This window comes from Periplaneta americana, chromosome 12 (assembly GCF_040183065.1).
Source record: "Periplaneta americana isolate PAMFEO1 chromosome 12, P.americana_PAMFEO1_priV1, whole genome shotgun sequence".
NCBI lineage: Eukaryota > Metazoa > Arthropoda > Insecta > Blattodea > Blattidae > Periplaneta > Periplaneta americana.
The window spans coordinates 94,793,484-94,811,598 of record NC_091128.1 but is presented as its reverse complement, the minus strand read 5'-3'; the positions used below and the strand labels follow the sequence as shown (position 1 = coordinate 94,811,598).

The window sequence follows — 18,115 nt, the reverse complement described above, 5'->3', positions numbered from 1 at the left end:
GGACAGATCATACTCCAGAAATTTTGAAAAATGTGATAATGATAGCGACAGCACCGAAGATGCGGAATCTTTTATGTCTGACTCCGTTCCCTTGTAGCCAAGTAAGTGGACTGAAGTTTTCAGGTCAGAGTGTAGCGTAAAGTTCCCCCGTCCCGCCTATCTACTCCCCGTGCCAACTCGTAGCGCGAAGACAGTAGTGACTCTACACAATTACCATATGCCCCCTCCGGTATTGTGTACTTAAATCTTTGTTTGTTAATGAAACATATTATATTCATTCAGTTTAATTGTTAGTAATGCTTTGTCCTTGTGGCAACCCTTTAATAAGGGAAGTATGTAGATAGATTTTGTTTCTTTCTTGTCTCTGCTATTTGTTGTACTTATATATATTTAAAATAATGTTAACTCCCCTGTTCCTTGTCGTTGGTTTAGATTAGTACTTATCATTTCTTATTTTGAATAGGCCTCAAACATCATCATCCAAACAACTCCTATTAACAATGGCGCTTTGTCGAATCAAGTGGAAGGAGGAAATATAGTGGATGACCAACAGCAGCAGACAGAAGTTGGCAATAGTGATATATCATCAGTACGCTTTGAGATTCATACTGATGAGCATGGGCAGATCATTAATATTCACTCAACTGCTTTACAGGACATTCCTACAAGAAATGGTATGTCTTAAATTAAATGATTTCCCGTGCTATGTTTCTGTATGCATTTAATAAATTTTATTATGTTTGATAAATAATATTTTTTAGCTTTCTTGCACAGGATAGAAAACATAATATTCAGATCTTGTCGACTGTATAGACCAGGGCTGGCATCGGGAGCGGATCCAGACTCTAAACGGGGACGCTTAATATTCATCTGTCACTGAATCAACGCTGTGCAATGTTCGGCGGGGAAGAAAGGAGATGAAGAGAAATCATATGGCTCCCCGTGAGAGAGTAGAATCCGCTCTTGCTGCCCAGCCCTGGCATAGACTATAACATCAGTAATGACTTGTTAAGCTGTTTCCTCATTATAGCATATCCAGTTGTTATACTAATTGACATGAATAGCCTACCTAATAGGTTGCCTAATGATACGAGAAACTAATTGATTTGTATCAATATTCTGGCTTCTCAGTATGAACCAGCTTTTCTGGTACTGCAAGATACCAAGGCAAGAACAAGTGAAGAATGCAAAATTACCAATGACCAATGTAAACAGATCACTACTTGAAATCTAAAAAATAGCATCCAATGTCTCATCATACAATTACTCATTGATGTGTTCTGAATGCGTGCATGAATTAATTATTACTCTGCTTCACATTGTAGTTCTGTTGTGTTATGATGCATAATATTAATTTTTAGAAGACGCAAATTTGTTACTTGAGACTTAGTTATAGAAACAACTTCCTAGTGTTAAAGTGAAACTAAATTGGTAGAGTACCTTATTTGGGTAGTTTCGACTACACTAATCCTGAAGATGACTAACATGCAGTCGTCCACACCTGTGGAGTAACGGTTAGCGCATCTGGCCGCGAAACTAGGTGGCCAGGTTCAATTCCCAGTCAGGACAAGTTACCTGGTTGAGGTTTTTTCCGGGGTTTTCCCTCAACCCAATATGAGCAAATGCTGGGTAACTTTCGGTGCTGGACCCCAGACTCATTTCACCTTATCTATTTTCATCTCATTCAGATGCTAAATAACCTAAGATGTTGATAAAGCGTCGTAAAATAACCTACTAAAATAAAAAAAATAATAACATGCAGTCGAAACTAATCAGCCAAAGTAATTTGTCAATTTATTTTCAATTTGAAAGTAGAAAGTTTTTTCTGTAACTAAGTCTTAAGTGATATAAAGTGTGTAATCAAGACAAATTTATTCTCTTCATTCACTAATTATTCTCCTTATTAAAAACTGCTGTGCTGCCTCCTTCCATATTTCATACTAGTCTGCGGCTATTCATGTGTAAGTAGTACCTCTGGTTTGGTTAGGTTACAGCTTAAATGAGTGCTTACTGATTTATAGACTAATATTAAAAGTGTTTCCCTTTCCTTTCATGAAATTTAATCTTTCGCAGTTACAATGATTTAATCAATTTGAATGTTTATATTTTTAGGAGAAGATATTACATTTGACCTGACAGGAGGTCTGGACATGGAAGTGGTGGATGGAGGTGAACAGCAACCTCAGTCTTCCCGTTTTCGTGTAACTGATAGTAGAAAAGGAGGACGGACTTTAGTGGCTGTGACTAACCAGTTGTCTGGTGAACAAAAGGAGAAAGAAGATGGCAGCACTTCTGAAGACTTCCTATTATATCACGATTGTGTGACGTGCGGGAAACACTTCTCAAAACCCAGTCAACTGGAAAGACACATGCGCATCCATACTGGGGAGCGTCCATTTGTTTGTCCCATTTGTAATAAGTCTTTCAATCAGAAAAACGCTCTTAATACACACGTCAAGAATCATACAGGAGAACGTCCTTTCCTGTGTACATATTGCAATTATTCCTTTACTCAGAAAGGTAACCTCAAAACACACATACGTCGTGCCCATCAGTTCAGCTCTCTGGAATTAGGTACCAACGTAACTGTAAATACGATCACATCCGTAGCTTCTCCTACTCCTACGCGATCATTGCTCAAACCGAAACAGCAACCCACTCTCTCTAGTTTTAGTAGTACAGACATAACTGCTGGAAAGTCCCTAGACCTCGAAAAGGTTGTAGGTGATTTATTTCCACAAACAAGAAACACCACTCCTGCTGATCCTTAAATTAAATTCCAGTCACTTTTTTTTAATTACAGACCTAAGTACAAAGTAACATTCATTAAAGCAATGTGATGAAATGAAAAAGTTGCCTTTAAGATATTACAAATATAAGGTGTCAATTTTAAATATTGTACACACTATAAATACTGTAAAAAGTGTAGATATATTTTCAAATGTCATCAGTTTTGTGAATATTTTCATCCATTTTACATATGTACAATAGTGTTGATGTAGCAGTAATAATAAAATATGGAAATAAGAAATTATTTCTAAACGTATTTGAAGTGTTTGACAAATTATTGCCATTTAACAACAATCTATACCTACTTGTGACTAACCAGATTCTTTTCTGATGTGGATTAAGTTAGTGTTTCCTATCAACGAATGAAATCTGAACATAAACATCATTTGGTAACTACAAGTCATCTCATATATTGCTGTTCCTAATGTAAACGAAGGGAAACAATCATCCCCTTCCCTTTTCTGTATTGCAGAAACAGGTTTTCCAATCTCGAGCACCCCAACATGTACCGGTCATTTCCTGGTCTGTTATTCACAGTAACACAACCCTCTTCCACAGTGAAATACGCAAACAGGAACTTCAGCCTTATGATTAAACTGCAGAATTAGGAGTGTAATTAAACGCTATCACAGTGTTTAATCATACTTTAAATTACAACAAATAAACACATATTCGAAATGAATCCATTTACTCATAGACAAGTTCCTCATTGTTTCATTGTTGTAGATTATGCTCAGTTGTTCTTACGTAAGTCATGAAGAATATTGGGTTCGATTGCCACTTGGGCTGATTACCAGGTCGTGTTTTTTTCTCAACTGTAAGATGAATGTCTGTCTGGTAATCTATGACGAATCCTCGGCCTCATGGCAAATTTTGAATATGATTTAAAGAAGATTATTGCTTTATCTACTTTAAGACAGTTGGGTTTAATACCAATTCTACTGTTGCTAAATAACCGAATAGTTTATACAGCGTCGTTAAATAACCAACTAAAAAAATGAACATTATGAATGCCATGTAATGGATACTCTTGTGGTGATGTGATTTCGAATTCCGATAATAATAATTGTTTTGAGAATTGACATATCCCATTAAAGAAAATCAGCTTCTGAATTCACAACCCAATTATATACAGACCGCAGGAATCAATTACAAAACTGAATTATAGCACTTTTTGGTGTTTTTAAATGCTACATTACTATTGGTACATTTAATCAATCAATCTTCTTAATGTGATCCGGATTCGAATCTCGGTCAAAGCAAATTACCTGGATTAGGTTTTTTCCAGGGTTTTCCCTCAACCCAGTACGAGCAAATGCTGGGCAACTATCAGTGCTGGATCCTGGATTCATTTCATCAGCATTATCACCTTCATTTCATTCAGATGCTAAATAAGCTGAGGTGATACAGCATCGTAAAATAACCCACTAAAAAAAAATTAAAAAAGTTGTGTTTAATTTTAATATGTAGAATAAACTGTTGTATGAAACTTTTTAAAATTATTATTTTGACGCCTAATACGTAATATAGGGTTATTTTTTCATGTAAAAATCGCTTTCCAATTTATACAAAATTATTGCGATTATCTTACAACTAACTAGCGATAAAACGCGAAATATAATATTTTTATAACAATACTTTTTTCGAAATTAATATGACATTTTGAGGTCTCTAGCCCATGATGTAAGTTACTCATCACAGTTGATAAAATGTCGTAAAATAATTAAAACAAAGTTACTCATCGACTGCAACATACAGCAAGTAAACAGCAAACAACTAAGACACAGTAGTTCAATATGGCACAGCCCACACCACCTTCTATTGTACACAATAAAGGCACTCTAGAACACAGTTAACCTGAAACCACTTGCCTCTCTCTCATCGAGCATTAAGTTTCGTTCGCTGGTCATGAGATTAATTCCTGATGGGATCATGGATTTTCTCTATTGATCTAATTCTGGCTGCACTATGTCCCTGGGATTCACTCAGTTTCTAACAGAAATGAGTACGAGGGACATTTCCTTTGGGGTAAAGGTGGTAAGCAAGTAGGACTGACATCTCTACTGCCACTGTAAAAGTGGGAGCCTTAACCTCTCTGGGCTAATTTTGGTCTGTAATTGGGTTGGCTTTACCTTTATCTTAACCTCTGTACTGAGGTTTACTATCTCCAACATCAAATTCGTATTGCACAAGATCTTTTTTTGGCCACCTGTTTTTTTCTGTTACTTATGCTTATCTATCCCAAACAAATGACATACGAAACGAACAGAGAATCTTCAGGTTTAATATCACTCAGTCTATGAAATCTGCAAGTAATTCCAAAATGCTGAACAGTATTTCTCAATGTGTGGTTGACAATGTCAAATTCTTCTCCACAATGTAGGAATATTGCTCAAAGGGTCTTTGTTCACTGTAAATTCTATTTTGACTGAGTGATTTCCAGCCAGATCTTCAGCACGGAAATTCGATTTTTCACTGTAATCTTACAGTTTGAGGTATCATCCAGTCTTTCCAGTTTGCACAACAATATAACCAGTGGCGGTTCCTTGGGGGGGAGGGAAGGGAGGTCCTTCTTTTGAAAGTAAATACCAAATAAAATAAATGCCTTGAAATTCGAGGAAGACTCGATAATTATTAAGTTCACAGCTATCAGAAAAGCTCGGTTGATGAGTTTTAAATGGTGCGTGCTCATGTGCTGCGCGAAAACTTAAGAAGGATGCTAGATTGTTTGTGAGGAGGGTCAATCCTTTCCTCTTTCACTGCAGTTAACATACATAGACAACAGCGCACTAGCGGCCAGAGAAAGAAGCAGAGTTTTAAAGCAAGTAAAATGAAAGGATAGGGAGGAGATCCTCCTCTGATTCTGAACATGGGCGGGAAATAGTGCAGCAGACAGAAACCAACTGGTCATGCAGCAAGCTCGCTAGTGCTGCCATCTAGCAATGTTTCATTCAACCAGACTATAACATATAGGAGGCATAATAAAAACAGTTTTCAATTATAAATCAAATATTATTCATTGCACTTTATATAGGCTACTATTCATGGTTTTAAACTTTTGTGGATAGTTGTAAGTTAAGGTCAGGTTTATATAAAACAAAGAGGAAGTAGTTCTATTTAGTATTATCGCAGATCTTTTGACCCCTGAAATTCACTTCTATTAATTTTCTACTAGAAAGGGCGACAGCCAAGTTGTCAGTTTTGTGCAAATATATTTGAAATTGAAAGTACTCCAAACTAAATTATATTTAACATAAAAAAATTATTCGGGCACCGGCAGCTCACTTAAACCTTAAATGCTCAAACTATATTTGAACAATAATGGTAGTATGACTTCACAAGAACTAACATAACGGTAGTATGACTTCACAAGAACTAACATTCTTCAAAAGCATGTGATATTGAACTTGTAAAATGTACATGTGGCAACACAGACCACGTGGGTGAGTGCAGTGTTTCTCGCTTTCCGAACAGATTATTTCCCATTCCAACTTCTGTAAAACAGTTTCGGTTACATGTTAGTAGCTGGTCTCTTCCAACGTGTCATGCTGTTGTGTGCGCGAAAAATGCTGCGAGGTTTTGAATATCCTTGTAATTGTTAATTGTGTAATTATTCAACAATGAATGGAAGTGAAAACATATTATATTTTGGACAATTTATGAAACTCAGTTTACAAGAACAGATTATAGCTATACAAAAGGGAAGGCCAACCCCACCACTACCTGGTCTTACATGTATGCATGTAGGTTCATTTATAGCATGTTTCATTCAAGAAGGTGTCATTTTGTACTTTTAACTTACTTCCTCCTCTTAATATGCAGGAGCCGCCACTGAATATTACCATTGATATAGGGATTCATACCTAACCAGCTACCTGAGATGAATATATGTTATTCTTCTTGCATGTCAGTATAGCCCATGGTGGATCTTTGTCTCCTTGACTCTCCATTCATCTCTATCTGCCAAGAGCTTCTTCCATCGTAATCCAAATCTCACTAAATCTCGCTGAACACAATTCCACCATCTATTCTTAGGCCTACTCCTTCATCGGGATCCTTCTAGATACGTTAGAAAAAAAAAATTATTTCACTCTTCTAGTCTCACCCATTCTATTTATATGCACCAGCCTCCTTAGTATAAAAATCTAATACATATTATTATATCCTCACCCTTGAACAATTCCATAATTTTATTTCGGAATATGTATTATATGACTTTGTGTTAAATTCTATCATACCTGGTTTACATGTTTCGACCTATTATTATTGGTCATCCTCAGAACTGTTCGTTGTTGGTCTTGGCGCCTCTTGTTTTGTTTCCTGTGAGGGTGTGTTTGTGTGGTGTAATGTGGAGTCAAAGAGTGTGTGTGTTCTGAAATTGAGTTGTGTTTTGAGACTCTTTGACTCCACATTACACCACACAAACACACCCTTACAGGAAACAAAACAAGAGGTGCCAAGACCAACAACGACCAGTTCTGAGAATGATCCATAATAGGTCGAAACATGTAAACCAGGTACGATAGAATTTAACACAAGAAAGTCATATAATACATAATCCGAAGTGATACAGTGTTCAAAGTTGTGTAATCAAGATGTATAATTTTATTGTATCTGCACCTCCACTCATCTCTGATCCTAATATCCTCATACAATTCCGTGTTGCGAACTAGATTCTTAAAAACCCACTAAGAAACAATATAGAAATCGCTAAATTGCTATATTGTCAATGTGAAATAAGATTATTTAACCGCTGTATTAAAAAAAAACCGGCTAAATTCCTGTATGAGCAATAAAAATTTCGCAAATTTTACCTGCTAAAGTAACACTGAAAAATGTCAGATCTAGCAGAAAACTCGCTGAATTGGCAACACTGTAATAATTCTTCTGAGGATCTCCCTTCCAAAAATGGCAATTGGAAATATGTTAATAGATGGAAATCATATTGAGTCTTGAACATAGGTAAAGTCTTATTTTCTCTCATTTTATTATAACAAGTCACTTTTTAAGTATTACAATAAATCAAACGTATGCCAAAAATCTATTGTAACAATTATTAGTGTACTTCATTATTAACTTCACCAATATGCACCCATTAAAATATGTTTGTGCACATTTCAAATGCTACTCAACAGAAAATTTTTCTGATGTTTGCATGTATTCTTTCAAATATTGAATACATTTGCTGCAACTTAATACATACAAATCGTGTCTCTTACTTATAAAGACACGAGGACTAGACAAATAATTCTGCTTAATCACTCCTTTACCAATCCTACGTTGTCTACAGTAAATACTTTGTATTTAATCAGATACACTACAATAATGATTGCAAATTAACAAGACAGTAACTAGACATACTACATGGTATCCTTAATTAAAAATTGCAATTTTACTTGCATTGAAAGTAACAGTTAAGTAACCACATCACAAACTCTTTATCTTATCTCCAAGCTCTGCAAGAGATATATTGGTTGAGTGGACGAAGTCCATTCTCTTCTTTCACCATATTGTAAACAAATTTCTGAAATGACCTGGGCTTGTATATAAGATTTACATTTAATGGCAATATTTTAGAAAACATGCAGAAAAGCAGAGATAAAATGAGAATGCAAGAAAGGGTCACGAATTGAGAAAATATACTTTCTCATATAAACACATAAGAAATTCAGATAGAAAGCATTAAAAAATACCCTTAAAAAGTTTTATGTATGTTATCTTTATTAGTATAAAAATGTGAAAATACTCGAACTACTTCATTAATTGATTTTGAGTCCCTCCATAATTGTGGAAATGACAATAAATTTAATTCAGATTTTTCTAATCATGAAGTGTAAAAACGACCAGCTTCACTGTCCTAAAAAAATTTAAACAGAGGATTCAACAAAATCTCACTGATTGCATAAACATCTATACTCGAATTAAAGTAACAAAATACAAATTGTACTTTCTTTGACACTGTTGTGTATATTAAAATTAAATCCATAGTGCAACAGCCCATGAAGGACAAAGACCTACCAGCTGGCTGCTGATCTCACGTCCACATGCCTCAGTAGAGGTGAACGATCATCCAACGAGATCGGAGATGTGTAGCTATAGGGAAACAACTTACAAAAGTCTGTTGGTCTGCGCATGCGTCAATATTAAAGAGTGACACAATATACTATTCACTTCCTCCTTCCTAATTGTCAGCCGATAGTAGCGTGTACTGATAACAGTGATGCATCAGATGACTTGTCAATCAGTAGTGACAATGGTTCAGAATAATGGAGGGGAAAACTCCGACTCCGCCTCCAGCACAGCAGTAAGGTTTAGTAACCTCCTACAATGGAGTTTTGCCAGTTAACCTATAGTACAATGATTCCTCCAGCTATTATAGCTGGTTTCTGTAACCAGATTTTGCTACCTATTGTAGTTCCCCAAATTCATCACGATGCTGGGTGGGCACTGGTCCCATACACTGGCTAGAATTTCATGAGAAAATTCAATTTCCAGGAGGACTCGAACCAGTCCTAGGCATGATGCCTTAGACCACAATGTTACGGAATGGGATATTCATGTATATAATATGTAACTTGTAAAGCCAATATTTCCATGACTTGTGTGGAAAATCTTGAGGCACATTAAGTAGAGAATGGAGCGAGATGGACCTCATGAAAATCCACAAGACATGAGGTTCATCTTACATTTCTTTTTACATGGTATGAGCGACATTACAGTTTAGGCTACAGAAAAATCTTTCATGTCAAAAAATTAAAATGTTTCTCATTTTCTGTACCTCGATGTAGAGTTTCAAGTCAGAAATTGTTGCATGTATAAGAGCCCGAGACAGTAAGCTTATTAATCACATCATTTCAAATTATAACTTTATCAGAAACTGAGAGGCTCAGATCTGATATGCTGGTAATCCATCCAGGTAGCCCAGGTTCGATCACTGGCCTGATCTAGATAGAATTTGTGGTGGACATTAATCCCATTTTCCCTTCACATTCTACAAACTTATTCTCTCTTGAGCATCTCATGTATTAGCTGCAATAGTGAAGAATATGCTGGGGTGAAGTCTTAAGGGTAATACGAATCTCCAATGCTGATATAGGATTTAAGGGCTTAGGGACCAGGCCCTGAGGCTTATCAGGTACTCATCTGGGGATGTTACTTGGCACTGTCAGTCGAGGCAGGATGGCCTGTCTGTCAGCATCGGATTTATAAATGTCACTCAATCATCATCATACATAGGACACTCTCAATTCTGTACCTAATTTAATCACAAAATTGAAGAGCAGTCTCTGTTTGTATATTTCATGGTGGAGACGAGTCCTATAACGGCAGACAAAGGACTAATAACATGCTGGGAAATGGCCAGTAGATGTTTGAGGTGCTCTAGATTGGAAACCCTTGCATGGAGATATTTGAAGAGTAAGGACACTTTGTACTATGCTCAGAGACACAACGGGATGCTCTGTATTCTAATTACATTCCATTCTGTATTAGACCTGAAAATGATGTCTAAATATTAGGAATGCAGAGGATCCAGGAAACAACACACAACGAGAAATCACGATCATGAGTTTTAATGGAAGGAAGCAATGGTAAAATACAGTTATTTAAAATAGGTTTCCACAGACCATTTCTATTGCTGTAAATATGTCTTTTAATCATTTCATGTTTCGAACATTGTATCTTCAGCAATGATTAAAAAATATAAACCTTTACCATTCACTAAGTTACTTATCATTTGTAACAATCTCAATGGGATGGTCCTTTCTCTTCTTTGATCAAAATAGCCTACATTAAGTAAAAATCGACAAGTGTTCTATAGCCTACATATTTACAGCAATGAAAATAATTCAAAGCAAAAATGTTCTAGAAGTAAACATGTTGAATCTATTATTTGAACAAGCTGTCCGTATCTTAAGATCTAATAGCTGCCTGAATATCTTCACGTTTGTGTGTTCCATCACAGAAAGGCCGGTTAGAAGTCTGTTTACAGTTACATAACCAATATTCTTTATCTTCTGTCACTGTAAATTTTATAGGGCGAAACTTAAGGTTCAAATACGGATTTCTGTGCGTCCCATCACATATAGGCTGCAAGAAAAAAAATAATACATCAGTGTCATAGTTACTATCAATTTATTTGAATAATTTTTATTTTGTTAGTAAAATAAAATGGTCAGCATAACACAGATAACCACCCAATTATTCTAGACTACTAGTGCACGATTTGTACAAAGAGAAAAAAATTAAATCACGCTGTCATTGGATACTTTGTTGCAATATTGTATCACTCACCCAAAAGAATAATAATAAATAAATAAAATTATAAACTCAAGTACCTACAGTACGTATTTAAACAAATGACCGCATTTCTTCATACAAATACATATGTCTATATAACGATAGAGAGAATGCAAGCTGATCAGAAAGAATATAGGCCTACTTAGATTAAATCTGCAGAAGAACACACCCCACATCTTCCTACAATAAATCAATCTATTTTATATCAGAGTAAGTTATCCACATGCAAAGTATACTGACTTTTAGTATTATTTGCCTTGTTATTTAAAAAAAAAAAATTGAAGACAGGCAATGTTTCAATTGCGCAGATCTTTTTCCTACTGCATTTCCAGCTTAAGGCCCGTAACACACTTGCAGAGTTTTCGCCAGCGAGAAATGTGTTGCGAGAAAATTAAAAAATTGATAACATGGATTCAAATGGACGTCCACACACTGGAAGAGATTCTCGCTCGAGGCAAAAACCTCGCGTGAGTTTCTTGCTGGAATCGGTAGCTCAGCGAATTTTCTTGACACATTTATCAAAGATGTTTGACATTTATACTCTTTATGACGATTGAATGTAGAAAAAGATATCACAGGTGGCGATGAATTGTATTGTTTTTATTTGAAAATGAGGAAAGATGACTGATAATTGCAGTCAGAAACTTATCGAACTTGTACGATGTCAGCCGTAGGCCTATTTATATGATACACGGGATGAAAACTATAAAAACACGTAACTTAAAGAAGAAATCTGGAGACAAATATCAGATTATCTGAAAATAAATAGGGCTATATTTTATTTTGATGAGATTTAATAGTATTGATTAAACATTTGAAATAATGTATCTAGCTATATGTCTTAACAGTTTACGTAATTTTAATCAGAATATAGCAAAGAATTCTCCATCATATCATGAATGGCAAAAAAAAAATTGTGGTCCATTGAACCTGAAATAACGCCTAAACGTGTTATCATTCAAATCGAAACCAGTGTCCCAAACTCGCCCTTATTTTCGTAAGATACAATGCGTTTTCAGATATTTCTGGCTTTAATTTTAGGCCTACTTCTTCTTTTCCTGAACAAAATAAGTGCATGGAACTCAATTTCCTCATCATCTGAATACTAAGAATTCAACATAGCGATTTGTAAAGTACGCCAATATAGGCCTGCTGGGCCTGCTTACAGGTTATATATTTAAGTACGACAATATACGTAAACACATAACCTATAACATTTCCCCCAACGAATCATTGCTATACTCAGAAAAATGCTTTCTTCATGAAGGCAGTGCATAGATGATCATAGCGAGAACTCGCCAAGTGTGTGGAGGAAGGCTCTTCGCCTCTTTCTCGCAACACATTTCTCGCTAGCGAAAACTCTGCAAGTGTGTTACGGGCCTTATAAGTTCTATTATGTACAGAAAAAAGACATGCCTATTGTTCAGAGCAGAAGGATGAAGAGCAAACGGTAAGTGAGCAACACAAAACAGAAAGTACCCATAGTGTATGCAAATTACGCATTTTTCACATTTTAAAGTTAATTCAAACTCTTACCTGACTCTTACTTTGACCGCACAAACACCAAAAATATGTCTTTCCTTTCAGACACTTCATTCTGAATGGCTTCTTGTCATAAATTTTACCATTTTCTTGTTGAAGAGAAGCCGTATGTATTGATTTCAGTGGATTTTGAGGGATTTCTGGTTCTTTTTGTGTTGTCTGTTGAGGAAACATAGTTGATAAATTCATGGCAATGAAAAGGCAAAAATACTAAACTTCACTATATTCAAATAAATTGCCCTGGACCAAAAACTTTCAGAGCACCTTCCATTTTCAATTATTTGGCGCAGGGCGCATGCACTGGCCTATACGAATGGCACGTTTTGGTATATTAACACAATAGAAAAACATCAATCAATATCTCTTCTTAGCCATATAGGCTACCATTCATTGCTTTCTCCTTCTTTTAGATCAAAGTAAAATGTAGGCTATATTAGGTCTAAACATTACTAAATTAATCTAGTTAATGAAAAGCTGAAGAATAATATTTTGTACGTTGTAAGTTCATAGCTGAATTAAATTAAAAATCTATGAAGAAATGAGGTTATGTTCTGTTTGACTCTGTGCTGTGATTCAACTTCGCTAACGGAAACAAGTTGTGTATAAATACAGTGGACACAATACATAACTATAATATAAATACTGATACCTCTGTGGCTTTTCCAACAGGATTATCCGTACGTTGAGTACTGTACAATCGTCCTCCTCGCATCAATACGTAATTTAAAGAAATACTTCTAAATCGCATCGTGTTACACTGACTTGCTTATGAATGGTCTATAAGTCGTATATTTGTTTTCCTTTCAGGTTGGTATGATGTAATATTTACTGAGGTAACAAATAAGTGGGTTTATTTTGATGTTTTATCTTAAATCTCGCAACTCAAGTTCAATGTTCAAACTCCAATTGGTTGGTAGACCTGTTAGTGTTTAGCAATAATACAGTGTTGCCAACGGGTAGAGTATGATGTATGGTGTAGAGGTAGCCAGGCAAGTGAGAAGAAGCCTTGTTCTGAATATTAGTGAGAGATAGCACCACTGTTAGCGACCAGGTGTATTTGCGTAAATATTGCGAGTAGATTATGTGGCTTAGATGAGAGGCTCGGGACAGAAACAGTTTTGCTGGGTAGCACATGCGTGGACCTCTCATGCATTGGGAGCGTGATCCTTACTTTAATTTATTTTCGCGTGTACATTGCAGATCAACTGAAGAAAATCCCTTCTTGCTCCAGTTACACAACTTGCATATATGAAGATTAGGTTTGGTTAGTTTAGGTTTTTATTAACCAAGTCCGCGCATGCGCCGACAGGCAAGATTTGTACTTTTCTGTCATTTCCTTCTGGGAAAGTTTGACTATATCTTGTAAAGTGTCCACTTTATCTCGAACTAAAATATCTGTCGCATTTTTTTAGTCACGTTACCATGGAAACCAAGTGCTGTATGAGAATGGGAGCCCAAATATTTTTACCTCTACAGCAGCGGTTCCCAAAGTGTGCTGAAGTTATGAAGATGACAAAAATTGCTGCTTCCATCGAGTCTCTAGCGGGAAAACGGAAACTACTTCCATCAGGCGAAAAATACTTTCTGAGAAAGTAGTTTGCGTTCTTCTTGCTACATGGAAGCATTAATATTAGATCTATTCGTTACTGGAACTATCTCGATCTTTCTTGCTTGCCAAGTACTTAATGATTCTCGAAATATATTTTATTTTATATACTGGGCAGGCAGCGCTTCTTATTCGTGGTACGTGGAATCTACAATCTATTGACTGTTACGTTGCCTCAAAAATATATATACTGTATACCTGCATGTTAATTTGATAGCAGATGTGTTAGCTAAACTTTCGTTGAACCGGAACTGTGACTTAAGACGGGCTCTCTAAGACCTAAGAGTCATTAGCCATCAACCAGTGCTCAGTCAAAGGGAGATAACAACAGCTATAACCTTACTTTCAAAGAAGATAGTGCGAATTCCTGGGAATTGAGTTCGGAATATGTTGAACATGATCTGTCTCAGAGTGTACGATGCCTAGTGTAGAGGTATTGGAAGTAACAAACGAAAATATTGTGATTTATATTTGGACATGGGATTCACTGAGTTTGCTGATGAACGTCCACAGTGTATGATATGTAACAAAGTTTTTCCCAATAGTCGTATGTTCCCTACCAAGTTTAGACGGCATTTCTCAATTCAAAAATTCACAAATAAAACTGCAGACTACTTCGAAAGAAAAAGTGACGAACTCCATGCAGTTCAGACAAAATTTTACCTCGTGTAAAAACAAACAACGAGAAAGCACTGAAAACGTCGTACTTGGTTAGTCATGACCAGGCTCTTGCTGGTACACCTCACCCTTGCTGAAACTCTTATGAAACCACTATTAGTGAAGGTAGTGAAGTGCATGGAGGTCGAGAAAACTGCAAACTTGATTTCCAGTGTGCCCTTGTCAAATAACACTGTGCATAATCGAATCCGGAATAAGACGTAAAAATATCATGATTTCCCGTATCAGTTAAACGAAATTTTCGTTACAACTTGACAAATCCACGGTCTTTGCCGGATTAGCTTTGTTAATGATGTTTGTGCGATATGAATTTTCAGTTTTTTTCATGAAATATTTTGTTCTGCAGCCATTGCCATCCTCTACAAGCGTTACTGAATTTTTTTCCTTCTTCATTGAAAACTCGATACCGTGGGACAATTGCATTGGCGTTTGCACAGATGGCGCAAAGGCCATGGTAGGTCCTGTTGCTGGCGCTATTGCAAGGATCAAGAAAGTTTAAAAAAACTGCACAAGTAGACACTGTGTACTACACCAACACGCCCTGCAACGAAAAAATGCCAGCGTTATTGAAGCAGGTAGGCCTACTAGACAACGCCGTCAAAATTATCAACTTTGTTAAGACACGACCTTCGCAGTATAGGCTACTTTTTTTTTTCTATGTATATTACTTTAATTTAATTGTAGAGATTTTTTCGGTACTTTACTGTAAGTTATATTATCTCAACATTCTTATAAGGTGTTTTTTATTATATATACATAATATTATATATATGATATTATATATATATATATATATATATAATAGAAACACCTTATAAGAATATATATAAGTTACTACATACTTCCTATGTGAAGATATGGGTAGTATACACAAATCATTGTTAGTAATATTACACACAGAAGTGCGATGGTTGTCGCGCTGTAAAGCGTTGTCCCGATTATATGAACTTCGAACGGAAGTTCCTTCACTTTTGAATTACCAGAACAGTTTGCTAGCAGATTATTTGAATGATCAGGAATGGTTGTACAAATTATGTTACTTGGCAGACATTTTTCAAAAACGAATTCAGCACATAGGCCTACATACACGGTAAACGGAAGACTATATTCGATGCTGATGACGAAATTGTCGCACTGAAGAAAAAGATAGCGTTCTACATAGAAAGCGTCGACAATAAGGATCTTACGTTTCTCATTGACTTCAAACTTTATAGAAGAAAATAACATAACAACGAATGTCTCATTCATGTCAATAATGAAATAACACCTTGACCATTTGCTTCAAAACATGAATTCATACATTGCAAGGGACACTTAGGATTCGATTCTAAAGAAATATGAGTGGATTGTAGATCCATTTTCAGTGATGTCAAAACCAGCAGTCCTCACTGCTTCAGATATGAGTCCTAATAGACATGGTTACGAACAGCCACTGTCAGGCATAATTTAAAAGCAAACCATTTCCCGAATTTTGGGCTAAGATAGGGGAGGATCTTTTGATATTAAATTCAAAAGCTAAATTTCTCTCACTGCCTTTTGGTACTGTGTACCTCAGTGAAACGACCTTTTCGAGGTCTACAAAAACAAAATACGAGACGCATCCAGAAAGTAAGTTTCCCTATTTAAAAAAAAGAACACACACTTTCAGGAAAGCATTTATTGGCAACAGGTACAGCAATGTTTAAGCTATTTTTCAACATAGCCACCATCAGAATTGAGACACTTGTCGTATCGTGGGATCAACTTTTGTATCCCTCTGTCGTAGAACTCTGCCGCCTGTGAATGGAACCAGCGTGTGACAGACGTCTTCAGCTCTTCGTCGTTGCCAAAACGCTCATCGTAGGACAGGAATTTCTTGAGGTGCAAGAAAACGTGAAAATCGCTGGGAGCAAGATCAGGCAGGACTGTAGGGTGGATGATCAAACAACTCCCAGCCAAATTCCGTCAAAACAGCTGCTGTGCGCCGAGCCGTATGTGGACGAGCATTGTCATGGAGGAGCACAACACCTGCAGTAAGCATTCCACGCCTCTTGTTTTGAATGGCACGTCGCAATTTTCGCAGTGTTTCACAGTAATGGTCAGCGTTCACTGTTTCACCTCTTGGAAGGAAGTCAATGAGCAGAATGCCCTTCCTGTCCTAGAACACCGTGCACATCACTTTCCGTACCGACAGCGTCTGTTTAAATTTCGTCCTGACCGGAGATCCACTATGCCGCCAATGCATTGACTGCTGCTTGGTTTCCGGGGTGAAGTGCGAAATTCAAGTCTCATCGCCCGTGACGATCCTGTCGAGGAACTCGTCGCCGTCATCGTGATACCGTTGCAGAAATGTCAGTGCTGCTCCTAAACGTTGCATTTTGTGTTCGGGTGTCAGGTTTTTCGGCATCCACCTGGCACACACTTTTTTTAACAGCAGGTGCTTAGTGACAATCTCATGCAACAAGGATCGCGATATCTGCGGGGAATGGCTGCTCAGCTCCGTAATCGTGAAGCGACGGTTCTCCATGATGCACTGCCGCACCAGCTCAACACGATTATCATTGATGAGGGACGGTCGCCCACTGCGCTCTTCATTATGGACACTTTGACGACCTTCGGAAAACTGCCTGCACCAGCGACGCACCATGTGCTTACTCATGATGTTCGGCCCATAGACCTGACAGAGCTGCCGATGAATTTCAATTGGCGCAATGCTTTGTGCATTAAAGAACTTTATCACCGACCAAACCTCGCAGGCGGCGGGAGAAGGAATAAGAGCTTCCATTTCGGACCACTGCTGCCACGCTACTGCCACCAGGCGGGACCTGTCCGGCTGGCATATGATTGATACGTCATAGATCTGTTACGAATGCGCAATTGACACGGCTAATTACGTTTACTTTCAAGGAGAAAAAATCGGGAAACTTACTTTCTGGATACGCCTCGTATCAAACTTGTTTGGACACAGAAGACGTCTTCAACTGACTTGTATGACACCGGACATTGAAAAACTCTGTCGCAAGAAACTGGCACATTCTTCACATTAACTTCGGGTGTACATGTAACATTGTAACATTTTTTAAATATCGTAACTACTTGTTAATATCATTTTGCAGATTTAAATAAATTATATCCAGTACTTTTTTACTATTATTTCCTTTATATATATATATATTTTTTTATTTCAATAGGTTATTTTACGACGCTTTATCAACAGCTTAG

General features: G+C 36.8%; 2 protein-coding genes across 6 annotated transcripts in view; one reads left to right on the top strand and one right to left on the bottom strand.

Annotated features, from left to right (window-relative positions):
- Window positions 1-3,046, top strand: part of LOC138710693 (zinc finger protein 236-like) — a 108,428-nt gene extending 105,382 nt beyond the window's left edge. For all 5 annotated transcript variants that reach the window (XM_069841759.1, XM_069841756.1, XM_069841757.1 and 2 more), the window contains exons 27-28: window positions 464-674; window positions 2,113-3,046. In XM_069841759.1, coding sequence (XP_069697860.1) covers window positions 464-674; window positions 2,113-2,771 — 870 coding nt within the window. In that variant the 3' untranslated portion in view covers window positions 2,772-3,046. The remainder of the gene's footprint in view (window positions 1-463; window positions 675-2,112) is intronic.
- A 7,299-nt stretch (window positions 3,047-10,345) lies between these two features.
- Window positions 10,346-13,562, bottom strand: LOC138710691 (CDGSH iron-sulfur domain-containing protein 3, mitochondrial). The gene is made up of 3 exons (XM_069841754.1): window positions 13,280-13,562; window positions 12,625-12,789; window positions 10,346-10,878 (listed from the first exon to the last, which is right to left on the bottom strand). The coding sequence occupies exons 1-3, from the start codon at window positions 13,376-13,378 to the stop codon at window positions 10,702-10,704; spliced, it is 441 nt and encodes a 146-aa protein (XP_069697855.1). The 5' UTR covers window positions 13,379-13,562; the 3' UTR covers window positions 10,346-10,701.
- Between the last annotated feature and the right edge of the window lie 4,553 nt (window positions 13,563-18,115).

Coding starts and splice junctions, on each gene's coding strand:
- LOC138710691 (XM_069841754.1), bottom strand. CDS start 13,378: ATGCGATTTAGAAGTATTTCTTTAAATTACGTATTGATGCGAGGAGGA. Junction 12,790..13,279: donor CTGTTGGAAAAGCCACAGAG/GTATCAGTATTT, acceptor TTTCCTCAACAG/ACAACACAAAAAGAACCAGA. Junction 10,879..12,624: donor GCGGTCAAAGTAAGAGTCAG/GTAAGAGTTTGA, acceptor TTTTTCTTGCAG/CCTATATGTGATGGGACGCA.